This window comes from Geotrypetes seraphini, chromosome 3, assembly GCF_902459505.1.
Source record: "Geotrypetes seraphini chromosome 3, aGeoSer1.1, whole genome shotgun sequence".
Lineage (NCBI taxonomy): Eukaryota > Metazoa > Chordata > Amphibia > Gymnophiona > Dermophiidae > Geotrypetes > Geotrypetes seraphini.
Window position 1 is genome coordinate 406,106,591 of NC_047086.1, and position 14,329 is coordinate 406,120,919.

The following is a 14,329-nucleotide window of genomic DNA, read 5'->3' on the forward strand; positions in this document are numbered from 1 at the left end:
TGTGCTGTGAAGTGAGACTCTTCCAGACTTGGGTTTCTACTGCCCAATAAAGAAAAGGACCCAGCCATGGACAGTGTAGGGTGAGGAGAACTTGGTTTCTGTGTAGTTTTTCGTTGAGGTTGTCTGTTTTGACCTTATTGGGTGGGGCCTACTGGATATTTGTATACATCTGTTATGTCCCTCTGTCTTGTTTCTTCCAGTAAGAGTATTGTAAAGCATAGTTATTTAATTTATTTTTCATGATTCTGAAACTATTCTAGTTGTTTTGCTTTGATGTATTATAATGTTTGCATGCTCTGTGTAAGGAATAAGGGGTTTGGGGAGAAAAAAATGCATTGGAGCTGGGTTTGATACAGGCCTGGTTTTGCTTCTTGGTGGAAGGCTATGCTGGGAGGGGAGGAGGGAAAGGGAAGGGAAGAGAGTTACTGCTGGACAGGGGAAGAGGGAAGGGAGAATAAAAAAGGAAGGAAACAGCTGGCAGGGAGATTAGAGGAGGGGAAGGGGAGAGACAGGAATGAGATGGGAAGGGGGGTCAGCAGAGAAATTGAGAGTTAGATCTGGTGTAGGAGAGATAAAAATGAAGAGAGCAGTGAATCTGGAATGAATCATGTAAAAATGAGAGAGGGGCATAGGCTGGATGGAAAGGGAAGAGGGGCATAGAAAGAAGACAAATACCATATGGAAGGAGGAGAGGTCAGACAGTAGATAGAAGGGGCAGACGCTGGAAGGAAGAGAGTGAAAAGAAGATGAAAGCAGAAACCAGAGACAACAAAAGGTAGAAACAACAATGTTACTTATCGTAACAGTTGTTATACAGGGACAGCAGGCAACTATTCTCACTAATGGGTGACGTGATCCAACAGAACCCTGATGCGGACGCTTCTTTGAAGAAAAACTCGAAGTTTCGAGTCGCCTGCACTGCGCATGCGCGAGTGCCTTCCCGCCCAGACCAGGGCACGTCTCCTCAGTTCAGATAGCTAGCAGAGAAGCCAACCCAGGGGAGGTGGGTGGGATGTGAGAATAGCTGCCTGCTGTCCCTGGATAACAACTGTTACGGTAAGTAACATTGCTTTATCTCAGGACAAGCAGGCAGGTATTCTCACTAATGGGTGACCTCCAAGCTAACCATAGTGGGATGGTGGGAGAGATGGCAACTTAGGAGAATAAATTTTGTAATACTGTTTGGCCAAACTGTCCATCCCGTCTGGAGAAAGTATCCAGGCAATAGTGAGAAGTGAAGGTATGAACCGAGGACCCAGTGGCAGCTTTACAAATCTCCTCAATCGGTGTCGATCTGAGGAAAGCTAAAGAAGCTGCCATAGCTCTGACCTCATGGGCTGTGATTTTCTTGTCAAGGGCAATCCAGCCTGGGCATAGCAGAATGAGATGCAAGCTGCCATCCAGTTGGAGATGGTGCGCTTGGACACGGGGCGTCCCAACTTGTTCGGATCGAAGGACATGGAAAAGTTGAGGAGCCGTTCTGTGAGGTTTGGTGCGTTCTAGGTAGAAAGCTAAAGCACGCTTACAGTCCAGAGTATGAAGAGCAGATTCTCCAGAGTGAGAGCGTGGCTTCGGAAAGAACACTGGCAGAGCGATGGATTGGTTAAGATGAAATTCCGAGACAACTTTCGGGAGAAATTTCGGATGGTGCGGAGAACCACCTTGTCATGATGGAAGACTGTAAAAGGTGGGTCCGCGACCAAGGCATGGAGCTCACTGACTCGTCGAGCGGAAGTGAGGCCAATGAGAAACACCACTTTCCAAGTGAGATACTTCAGGTGAGCCTTGTGAAGAGGTTCAAATGGAGGTTTCATAAGCTGCGAAAGGACAACATTGAGGTCCCAAACCACTGGGGGTGGTTTGAGGGGAGGATTGACATGGAAAAGTCCTTTCATGAATCTGGAAACCAAAGAATGAGCAGACAGAGGGTTCCCTTGTAGAGGCTGATGGAAAGCAGCGATTGCACTGAGGTGGACTCGTATGGAGGAAGACTTGAGGCCAGGCTGAGACAGGTGCAAAATCCAAAACTGAAGGCAAGGAGGAATGTAGAGGCTCCTGACGCTGAGAGACACACCAAACAGAGAATCTAGTCCATTTTTGGTGGTAGCATTGTCTGGTAGCAGGCTTCCTTGAAGCTTCCAAGATGTCCCTCACAGGTTAGGAGAATTGTAGAGGGGTTATGTTGAGAGGAACCAAGCTGTCAGGTGTAGAGACTGCAGGTTGGGGTGAAGTAGAGATCCCTGATGCTGTGTAAGCAGAGATGGAAAAACTGGTAGAGGGTATGGCTCCCTGCTGCTGAGTTGAAGTAGAAGGGAGTACCATGGTTGTCTGGGCCACCGTGGAGCAATCAGGATCATGGTGGCATGGTCTGACTTCAGCTTGACCAGAGTCTTTTGAATGAGAGGAAATGGAGGAAACGCATATAGAAAGCGATTCGTCCAGTCCAGGAGGAATGCATCTGCCTCAAAGCGCTGAGGGGTGTAGATCCTGGAGCAGAAGTGAGGAATTTTGAAGTTGTGGGGGGCTACAAAGAGGTCTATCTGAGGCGTTCCCCACAGGGAGAAGATGTGATGAAGGGGCATGGAGTTGAGGGTCCACTCGTGAGGTTGTAGAAGACGGCTCAAGCTGTCTGCTAAGGCATTATCCGCCCCCTGAATGTAGACCGCTCTGAGGAAGGTGTTGTTGCGAATCGCCCAATCCCACACTTTCAGAGCTTCCTGGCAGACGGAGGCCGATCCCGTGCCTCCCTGCTTGTTCACATAGTACATGGCTCCCTGGTTGTCTGTGCGAATGAGGACCACCTAGTCGCGAAGGAGATGTTGAAAGGTCTGGAGAGCGTTGAAGATCGCCCTGAGTTCTAGGAGATTGATGTGGCACTGGGTGCGGAGGCCGTCCAGATGAGCCCCCCAAGCATAGGTCGACGAGTCGGTCGTGAGGACTTTCTGATGGCGGGGGATTTGGAACAACAAGCCTCTGGAGAGATTGGAGGATAGTATCCATCAGCGAAGAGACTGTTGCAGAGCAGGAGTGACCTGGATGTGTTGAGTCAGAGGGTTGGATGTCTGGGACCACTGAGACGCCAAGGTCCACTGAGGCGTCCTGAGGTGAAGTCTGGCAAATGGCGTCACATGCACTGTAGAGGCCATGTGGCCCAGCAGGACCATCTGTCTCGCCGAGATGGAAGGGCGAGAGGACATTGAATGGCAGAGGTGAAGAAGAGTCTCCATGCGTGAGGGAGGGAGGAACGCTTGGAGTTGGGTAGTATCCAGGATCGCCCCGATGAAGGGAAGAGACTGGGAGGGCTGTAAGTGGGATTTTGGGAAGTTTATCTCAAATCCCAGATGTTGTAGCAACCAAATTGTCTTTTGGGTCGCAAGGGCGACTCCCTGAGACGTGGAATCCTTGATGAGCCAGTCGTCCAGGTAGGGGAACACCTGAAGGCCGTGGTTCCTGAGTGCTGCGGTTGCCACTACCAGGCACTTGGTGAAGACTCTGGGGGATGAGGCCAGGCCGAAGGGAAGCAATCGGTATTGAAGATGAAGATGTCCCACCCGGAATCTGAGGAATTGGCGTGAGGCCGGATGAATGTGGATGTGAGTGTAGGCCTCCTTCAGATCCAGAGAGCATCGTTTTGCTCGATGAGGGGATACAGGGATGCCAAGGTCAGCATGCAAAACTTTTCTTTGACCAGAAACTTGTTGAGCACCCTGAGGTCCAAAATGGGCCGCAGATCGCCCGTCTTCTTCGGCACAAGGAAGTACCGGGAATAAAATCCCTTGTTCTGTTGGTCCTGAGGGACCGGTTCGACAGCCCTGAGCTGCAGTAAGGCCTGGGCTTCCTGAAGAAGGGTGGTCTGCGTCAAGTTGGAAGGATACTTTCTTGGAGGATGTTCCGGAGGAACCTGGTGGAATTGAAGGGAGTATCCTTCCTTGACGATGGAGAGGACCCAGAGATCGGTGGTGATAGTCGTCCATCGATGGAAAAAAATGGTGGATGCGACCTCCCGATAGGTGGAGTTGCTGAAGAAGGTAGAACGACGGAGGTTATGCTCTCTTTGAGACAGTCAAAATGGCTGAGGCGCCTTAGGAACCGCAGATGGTTGAGACTTTTGCTGATGTTTCTGCGGGTGCTGCCTCTTCATAGGCTATCGGATAGGGGGAGCCTGTTTTGGGGGGTAACGCCGCTGGTAGATCAGCGGCGGGCGTGATTGACGAGGAGGAGCAGGCCTGGGCTTTGGACGCAGGATGGACTGGAAGGACTTCTCATGGTCCGAGACCTTCTTGGTGACCGCCTCGATGGACTCATCGAAGAGATCGGTGCCAGCGCATGGAACATTGGCAAGCCTATCCTGGAGGTTGGAGTCCATGTCGATTGTCCGCAGCCAAGCCAGCCGGTGCATAGCCACCGAACATGCGGCCCGAACCGCGAGCTCGAAGGCGTCGTAGGAGGACTGCATAAGCTGCACCCGGGGCTGGGATAACGAAGCCAGCGCCTCCTGGTACTCGAATTGTGCTCTAGTATCCACATAGGGCGTGAACTTCTGGAGTACGGACTATAGGAACTCCAAATATGTTGTGAAGTGGAAGTTGTAATTCAGGACTTGGTCCATTGTCTTTCCCTCTCTACCAGGTGGGACGGAGGCGTAGACCTGGGAGGGATGGGACTGCTTCAGTGAGGACTCCACTAGCAGGGATTGGTGGGAGAGCTGAGAGCCGTCGAACCCTTTCCGATGAACAGTGCAGTATCTGGTGTCCAACTTACCCGGCACCGCAGGGATTGAATAAGGTGTCTCGAGGCACCATGCAAAGGTATGGTCCAATGGCTTGTGTAAGGGAAGCTTTAGGGACTCCGCCGGTGGTTGAGGGAGGCGCATAGTCTCCAGGTATTCTTTCGAGAATTTGGACCCCGTATCCAGGGGGATGTCCATGTCATCAGCCATCTGTCGAAGGAACGAGGAGAAGGACAGTTGGTCGGCCGTTGCAGGGCCTCGAGACGGGCTCGAAGAGGTCGAGGCCTCCGGATCCATTGGGGACAGGGATTTAGACGGTGAGAGAGATCCCATTGTGTCCTCGAGCTCCGGCATCGGTGGAGGAGTAGTGGTCGGTGGTGAGTACTTCAGGTATGCTTGCTTCCGATGAGGTGAGGCCTGTCTGGATGCTTGCCTCGAGGAGTGCCACGATTGGTGATGTGGACTGTGTCGAGAGGTCGGCCTTGATGGGCGAGGCGAGTAGGTCTTCGCTGAGGCTCCCAGGTAGTGGATGGGGCTGGAAGCGGTCGATTGAAGCAGGGGTGGTTGCCGTACAGGCTCGAACCCCGTCGGGGTGATCGGTTCCAGTGGAGGCACTCGCAAAGACTCTGCTCCTTGCATCGAGTGAATCGGCTCCAATGGAGGCACTCGCAAAGACTGCTCCTTGCATCGAGTGCATCGGTTCCAATGGAGGCATGGGCAAAGACTCTGCTCCTTGCGATGCATGCATTGTTGCCAGACCAGACACTCGCAGAGACTCTGCTCCCTGTTGAGAGTGTGTTCCCCGCTGAGGCACTGGAGGGGGCTCAACCTTGCGGGAGGCCTCCACATGTCCAGGCTGGTTTTGGGAAAGAAGCTGAGGCCCCATCGTGGTAAAGAGCTCGATGAATTGCTTCTGTAACATGGTCTGGAGCGAGGCCGTCAAGGATGAATCTGCATCTGAAATGGGACCACCTGCGTGAGCCTCGCGCTCCCTCGGAGTAGTGTGTGAGTGCTTGGACTTTTAACACTACTGGGGGAATTGGCTGCTGAGCTACCTGACCTGAGGAGGTTGAGGAAGGCATCGCAGCAGGCACCGGAGTCTGAGCCGGGACGAACGAGGCGGGCTTGATGAGACTTGGCGCCGCAGAGGTGGTAGGCTGTGGAGTTGCGGATGATGTCGAAGGCGAAGGTCCCTTCGTGGTTGATGGCTCCGTCGAGGACTCCATGAACAGCAATTCCCACAAAATGCAACGGCGCTTGAAAGCACGTGCGGTGAGTGTAGAGCAAGGCCGGCACGATTTCGGGAGATGTTCAGGCCCAAGACACCGAACACAGCATCGATGAGGGCCCGTTAACGAAATCGCGTGCTGGCACTTGTCACACTTTTTAAAACCGGTGATAGGCTGGGACATAAGCCGAAAAAGCTCCGCCGCAAGATCGAAGCCGCGGGGCTGCGGCCACGTGGCCTGCCCGGTCGAACGGAATGAAGAAATTTTTTTTTTTTTTAAAAACAATAAAACACGACAAAAATCAGCGATTAAGATCAAATAAAACAATATGCGTGATGAAGGGCTCCAATATAATGTTTTAATCTAATCAATAAAGTATTCTCCAAAATTATACCATTTTAGAACTCTTAGTAGGAAGGGCCATTCCACTCGGTCGAAGGCTTTCTCAGCATCAATGGACAATCTTACTATGGGTTCCGATATTGTTTTAGCATAAGCATTAACGTGATGAAATAGTCTCATGTTGTCCCCAATGTAGCGATGTTTGATAAAACCAATCTGATCGGGATGAATCAATTTGGTAATGACATTGTTTAGTCTAGTACAGGGGTGTCAAAGTCCCTCCTCGAGGGCCGTAATCCAGTCGGGTTTTCAGGATTTCCCCAATGAATATGCATTGAAAGCAGTGCATGCACATAGATCTCATGCATATTCATTGGGGAAATCCTGAAAACCCGACTGGATTCCGGCCCTCGAGGACCGACTTTGACACCTGTGGTCTAGTAGAAAGAATCTTAGCTAAGATTTTATAATCTAAGTTTAATAGAGAGATGGGGCGGTAGTTCTTTACCAAAGTAGGATCTCTGTCCGGTTTCGGAAATATTACTATAGTGGCCTCTGCAAAATTGTACTGTTTATGAGGGGAATCATGAATAAAAGTATAATAGTTTAGAAGATGTGGAGCAAGGATGGCATTGAATTTCTTGTAAAATTCATTGGTTATTCCATCCGGTCCAGGGGCTTTATTTTTTGCCATGGACGAAATGGCAGAAAAAATTTCCTTTGTTGTGATGGGATCCTCTAGTGAGTTTTTGGCGGATGTTGTCAATTGGGGATGCTGCAAATCTTTTAAGAAGGAATCATAATTAGGTTCTGGTGTGGGGAGTTCAGAGGTATATAAATTGGAATAGAATGATTCAAATTGAGACTGAATAGAATCTGTAGAGGAGAGAAGTTGACCCGAAGAATTATAGATAGATGAAATAGAGAACCTTTTGGATTTATTTTTAAGATAATTAGCTAATGGTTTTCCTACTATATTGTCACCTATATAATGTCCCGAGGCAAGTAGAAATAAATCTTGTCTAGCTTTATAGGAGGTCAGGGAATTATATTCATATTTGAGTCGTAGTAATTGGCGATATGTAGAGGGGTCATGAATGTGATTAGACATATGTTGGAGTTCTAATTGTTTAATGGAGGATTCTAGTTCTCTTTCTTTCTGTTGAGTGAGTTTCTTTTTCCAGGCAGACAACTTAATTAATTCTCCACGTAATGTAGCTTTATATGCTTCCCATATAATGGACGGGCACACCTCAGGGTCTTTGGTGTTAATATCAAAAAATTCTATTGTAAACAATCTAACTTTCTCCATTATGTCGTCATCTAGCAGGAGATGATTATTAAGTCTCCAAGAGGGGTGTGATTTTGATGAAGGAGAGATGAAAAGAGACAAAGTGACCGGAGCATGATCAGTGAGACTAATAGATTGAATAGAAGTATTAGATATGCACTGAGTGAGATGTGAAGAGATGAGAAAGTAATCTATTCTAGTATAGGTATTATGTGGTGCAGAATAATGTGTGAATTCTTTGCCTTTGGGGTTAAAAATCAAGGATCAAGGAGGGAAAAATTATTAATGAGATTATGTATTTCTGTATAGGTCTTGGATTGAGAAGGTTTGCATGAAGAGGATCTGTCTAGAACCAAATCCTGTATTTGATTGAAGTCTCCGCCAATGATTAAGGATTTGGTAGAGAATTCAAGAAGTACAGATTGAATGTTTCTAAAAAATTCTGGATGATCTGAAACAGGAGCATATATATTTAAAAATACATATTCCTCCGAATGCAACGCAACGTGGGCCAAACACCACCTGCCCTCTGTATCTGCTTTTTGTGATAAGATAGTGAGGGGAACACCGGATTTAAAGAAAATGGAAACTCCATTCTGTTTTTTGTTAGGGGCAGGAGAAAACATGTGAGAGGAATATCCCTGTAAAAGTAATTTGAGAGCTGGTCCAGAGAGAAGGTGCGTCTCTTGAAGAAAGATAACATCTGGATGCTTGGCAGTAAGTAATTAGCAATCTTTTTTCTTTTTATGGGATGATTAAGCCCATTGACATTAAAGGATATGATATGGAGATCAGCCATAAGAGGAAATAAGCATTGCTAATTGAGTCAGGTACAGTTGATTATCATTAAAAGCAGACATAATTAGAAGCATATCATAGCATAGTAGGACTACTGAACAAAACAAGAAGAAATAAAAAAAATGACAGAGATAAGAGACATCATAACACACACAAGGCATTGCTATGGAGTAAAGCATTCACATGTGGATAGTTCAAACAGCAATAAGTGGGAGAACCACTGAACCGCTCCAGGCCAATGTGAAAAATGACCTATTGTCATTCCATTATATCATAAAACATGAGGATATCAAGGTAGTCACAGAGTTCATATTTCCACAATTCAGGTCATGTCAATGTGAATTGACTCTAGGAAGGATTTTAGGTCCGCTGGCTCCAAATATGAGGTAGTGTGATTTTTGTATGTCACCTTCATTCTGGCCGGATACATGAGGCCATATTTGGCTCCAAGATCTTTCAGTTGTTGGCGATATGAGAGAAATTCCTTTCTTTTGAGTGCGGTGGTCTTGGCAAGATCAGGTACGATGAAGAATTTTTTACCTTGATAAAGAAGTTGTGGATGGGATTTTGACGCATTTATAAGTTGTAAGGCGTGTTGAAATCTCAGCAGTTTCACCACTATGGGCCTGGGCTTAGCAGACAGCGTGGAGAGGTGAGAAGGAACCCGATGTGCCCTCTCAAATTCCAGCGGGGGGGTGAATGTGAGACCCAGTGTTTTAGGTAAGAAATCAGATAGGAAAGATATCATGTCAGAACCCTCCGTTGATTCAGGGATTCCGATGAGACGTATATTACTGCGCCTACCTCGGTTTGATAAATCTTCCAGGTCTCTTTGCAGTGCCAGGATCTGTTTGTCGTGCTTCTCTAACAGTGAGCATTTAGTGGTAAGCGTTTGAGTCGTTTCTTCCAGGGCATCGAGGCGATGTCTGGCGTCTACAAATTGGTCGTTTAGAGCCTCGATCTCTGCCCTCACCAATTTAGTTGCGTCAACCTGTTCCTGCATAATGCGCTTGAAAGAGCGCATTTCTTTGATGAGAGTATCGATTTGGGATTCCTCGTGCTTCGCCGCCATCTTGTCAGGAGAGTGCATATCGGTCTTAGGCCGTTTTCCGCTTGGTTGAATCACAGCGGAGTCGGCTTTGTCAGCTTTAGTCGGTGGCATGTGGGAAGGATATCGCTAGCCGGTGGGACCGAATTTATATGCGGAATAACGTCGGTAATCGTTATAACAAGTGCTGGCGTGGAGGAGCTCTTACCCCGTGCGTCCGCTCGCCATAACCAACAGGCTCCTTTCAAATAAATTCCCTTTACATCGAGGATCTCGTCAGGGGTGTCCTCTCTCCCCACTGTTATTTAATCTCGCCTTAGAACCCCTTCTTTCGGCTATTTGCCAAGACGATGGCATTGAGGGTATACTTGCTGGCCACCGTCAAATCAAACTTGCCGCATACGCGGATGATGTTCTCCTCTTTATTCAAAATCCCACGATCTCTCTTCCAATACTTATCACACTTATTAAGGAATATTCATATCTTTCTGGTTATTTAGTTAATTGGGAGAAATCTGTACTCTTTCCCTTGAATGACTCTATTTTCCAGGCAGACATCTCGCATCTCCCATTTCTTTGGAAGGACGCTCCTGTCAAATATTTGGGTATAATGATCCATAAAGACCCCACCCATGTTATGGATACAAACTTGTCAAAAATTAAAATGCTTATTCAAAAAAACTTTATCCAATTGGTCTCCCTTATTCTTATCCTGGTGGGGCCGCTTAGCCTCTATAAAAATGAATTTGATGCCACGAATAGTATACATCTTAACCATGTTACCTTTATTTTGCAAACAATCTTTTTTCTCTTGGATTAATAAAAAACTATCTTGTTTTCTATGGAATAACAAACAACCTCGCATAGCTTTGGCTAAATTACGTGCCTCTAAGATAAATGGAGGTTTAAATCTTCCCGACTTCTATCTGTATTACTTAGTCCTTCGAGGGGAGTCTTCTGTCCTTCCCCCTCAGATTGAGATGGTGTTCCCCCAGACATCTCCATGGGGGCCCTGGAAGAGTGGGCCCCAACCTCCAAGCTCTCCAGTAAATCCTTCCTTGCCTCTGGAGAGGAGAAAACCATTGAATCCGGGGTTTCCCCGCCCCTGGGAGAGCTGGTCGTCTGGGGCTGCGGGGGCGGTGCCCTAACGTCAGGGCTCAGCGTGGTATCGGGCCCAGGAGAATCCACAACGGGTTCGCCTCCCTGTGTCCTCTGCGGGCCGCCATCCGACGTCGCTGTGGCCTCTTGCATGCGCCTCAGGAGATCCTGTATGTTTCCGAGACCCGGGGCTCCAGGAACATGATAAGGAACTGAAGAACTTAAGAGAAGAAACAAATACTTCTAATTCATCAATTCAAAAAATAGAAAAAGAAATTGAATCATCGAAACAAATTCAAGAGATCTTAGTTAAAGACAATATTAACCTAAGGAAGAAGATTGAAATGCTTGAGAATAACTCACGTAGCAATAATTTAAGGTTAATTAATTTTCCAAGACTCGAGTTAGTAACACCTAGAGATATGCTTAAGAGATATCTAATGGAAAATTTAGAGATATCCGAGGACTCGTTACCACCATTTTCAAGGGTTTATTACTTGCCTGATAAAGAACAAAATCAACAACCAAAAGTAAAATCTTCAGATCAAGAACCTTTAAATATTTCACAGGTTTTAGAAACATCTGAGAAGGATTTAGCATCACCAGTCACTATGATTATCACCTTAGCTTTGCCAATTGACAAAACATGGTTGTTAAAACTTTACTTTAAAAATAGACAAAAAAGCTTTCTTGGTTATAAAATATTAATGTTCCCAGATCTGGCACGGGAGACGCAAAGGCGCCGCAGTGAATTTCTTCTTTTGAAACCTGGGGTTTTATCTTTGGGGGCAACTTTTTATTTGAGACATCCGTGTAAGTGTATTGTATATTATCATACGTTTAAATATGTGTTTTTTGAACCATCACAACTGACTAACTTCGTGGCTATGTCTCGTCTGAATGTTAACAATCTTTGAGCCCTATAATTTAGATATTGTGACCCCTATCTCAATGCTATAGCTCTCAGTTTTCTGTTATTATTACTGTTCTTTTTTTTTTTTTTTTCTTCGCCAAGTTTCTTTAATTCTTGGATCTTAATTTGTGGACTTGAGCATAAATAGTATAATTGTTAACTTAGGAATTATATTACTATTGTATTTGATATCCATTCTATTCCTGCTTTCTGTACAAGTGTAATACTTGAAATTTAAGTTGAAAATAATAAAAATATAATAAAAAAAAAGAAATGCCTTTACCGGATCAGACCTTAGGTCCATCTTGTCAGGTGACCCGCACACGCGGAGGCTAAGCTAGGTGTTCCCTAATGGACACCTTGTTCACCCATATCCCTCAATGTGATTTGCAAAAAGGTGTGCATCCAACTTGCCCTTGAATCCCAGAATGGTGGTCTCTGTCAAAACCTCCTCCGGGAGAGCATTCCAAGCGTCCACCACTCTCTTTGTGAAGCAGAACTTCCTGACATTAGTCCTGAATCTACCGCCCCTCAGTTTCAGTCCATGACCTCTTGTTCGAGTCACTTTTGACAATGTGAATAATGAAGTTTCTTGCTCTATTTTGGCGAAACCTTTTAGTATTTTAAAAGTCTCTATCATATCCCCTCGCTGCCTTCTCTTCTGGAGGGTGAACAATCCCAATTTTTTGAGGCGTTCCATTCACTGTCTGCCTTCTCTCTCCCTTCCATCTCTCCCTCCACTCCCACCCCCCTATTGGTCTGGCACCAATCTTCTTCCTTCTATTCCCCCCATAGTCTGGCATCTCTCTCTTCCCCATTTCCCTTCAGCGTCTTCTCCCCATTCTCTCTTCCCCAGTTCTTTTCTCCACCCCCCTTCAGCACCCTTTGTGTGGTCCAGCAGCCCACTCCCTCCCGCTGTCCGAACGGGCATCTCCCTCCCTCCAAGTCCCCGGTAATGAACACAGCAGACAGCAGTGCGCTTGTGTGACGATGATCAGATCTACATGAAGGCTCTCTACTGCCTGATTCAATCAGATTTACATTTTGTTGATAGGATGCTTTTATCCAAAAAATTGCTTTACAAAACCTTTCATCCTTAGTGTCCTGGAAGCTGCCATTCAAGTAAGAATGTGACACATGACTTCATGTTCTTTCACTCTGTTGGAATAATTTGTGCCAGCAAAATCAAGGGACAATTTTGTAGAATGGGAGGACCCTCAAACTGACATTTTATTGCATTAAGAAGCTTAAAAAAATGGGACTGTGCAAATAATAATCATTCCCTAGCAACAGCAGCAGATGAATCCAGAGACCAATGGGATAGCCCACATCTACCAGCAGGCGGAGATAGAGAAACTGATTAACAGGTGGTCCTATTGGCTGGCACTCCTCCTGTTTATCCAGAATTCTCTATCTCCCAGCAGGAAAAGGTCGCTATTCAACTAGCTCCTGAATTCTGTCTGTGGCTTACCACACTGACTCTTGAAGCACTGCCCAGAGCTCCATATGCACAGTCTTTTGAAAATGAATAAATGAAAGTGAATCTTTTATTTTTCTGATATGTAGGACAGGTTGGCAAGCGTTTTAGAAAGATAAAGTCCAAAAAACTGGTCTTAAATCTGTTGACATAGCAACATCACACTCCCTCCCTTCCCCTTATCTTTGTGGCAATTTCAATTTTGTTTCTACAAGCAGCCGGAGCTTTGAAGTCGTGTATAGCTGCCAGAAAGGTCTCCTCTGATGCAACTGGAAACAGGAAGTAGTGTCAGTGGAGACCTTTCCGGCAACCACACGTGATTTCAAAGCTCCGGCTGCTTGTAGAAACAAAATTGAAATCACCACAAAGGCAGGGAGAGAGATGCCCGCATGGACATGCGCAGCAGCGGCAATCAGTAGTAAGGAGAGAGGGGGCTGCTGGACTATGCGATTGGTGACCGCGTGCGCTCCCTCCCTTAACTGCTGAGACAAGGCCATTCACCGCTCCATGGGGCGGTGAATGACTTTCTCCCTGTACCCGTGGTGACTATTTTTTTCCCCCCACCGTTTCAGCAGGCTACCCACGGCTAGCTGCGGGAAACAAGATAGGCTGCTGCTGCTGGCCCTTCTTTTCCTCATACATCTGTGTTGAAGCTTTTTAATCAATAGAAGTTTGGGTGTTTTTCTAATGTGAAAAAGGCAATCAAATCATGACAACATATGCAAGAAGCTGAAATGAGACAAAAGCAGGAGTTCTATTGATGGTTAACTTCAGCAGCAGTTCTGGATGCCACCGATGTGCTGGTACACTGTTTTGGGTATTTACCACTTGCCTGATGAAGAAGTGTTTTCCCTTTGTGCTTCCTTACACATGTTCTTTCAGGGTTCCTGAACCAAAAGCTTGAAAGAGTTTTTGATTGATTGAGTGGATGCACAAGGTCAGGTGACTTGCTCTGACATTGCTCACTGGGAGGGTACAGGGCATCCTGCTGCAGTAGTGAAGGAGATATACTTTCTAAATTTTTCTTTCTTGATTTTCCAGAGCCAGGGGGTGGCCGGAAAGGAGGGGGCAAGGCAGCGAATACCTTGGGCGGTTTTGCCGTGGAATACGCCAAGTCGAACAGAAGCACCTGCAAAGGATGTGTCCAGAAGATAGAAAAGGTAAGGGGCAGAAATGTCTGAATGTTTGCATAGTTATGCTTTTTAGACTCTCTGCAGATCTTGTCACTCTGTAAGCGTGTTAATCTCAACATGTGTAGCCATGTCACTTTCGTCATGTGCCAGGGTGTGGAAGCCGAAGGGAATATCAAGAAGCTGCTGCTGCTTCTGCTGTTCACCAGGCCTTTCTATTCAGAAAGCCAAGCGAGTTGGGACAGAGTGTGCAGGGCTCCTCTTCGCTTCACTA

General features: G+C 46.5%; 1 protein-coding gene across 1 annotated transcript in view; it reads left to right on the forward strand.

Annotated features, from left to right (window-relative positions):
• Positions 1-14,329, forward strand: part of PARP1 (poly(ADP-ribose) polymerase 1) — a 244,306-nt gene that overhangs the window by 27,491 nt on the left and 202,486 nt on the right. Inside the window, exon 3 of the mRNA XM_033939243.1 lies at positions 13,967-14,085. Coding sequence (XP_033795134.1) covers positions 13,967-14,085 — 119 coding nt within the window. The remainder of the gene's footprint in view (positions 1-13,966; positions 14,086-14,329) is intronic.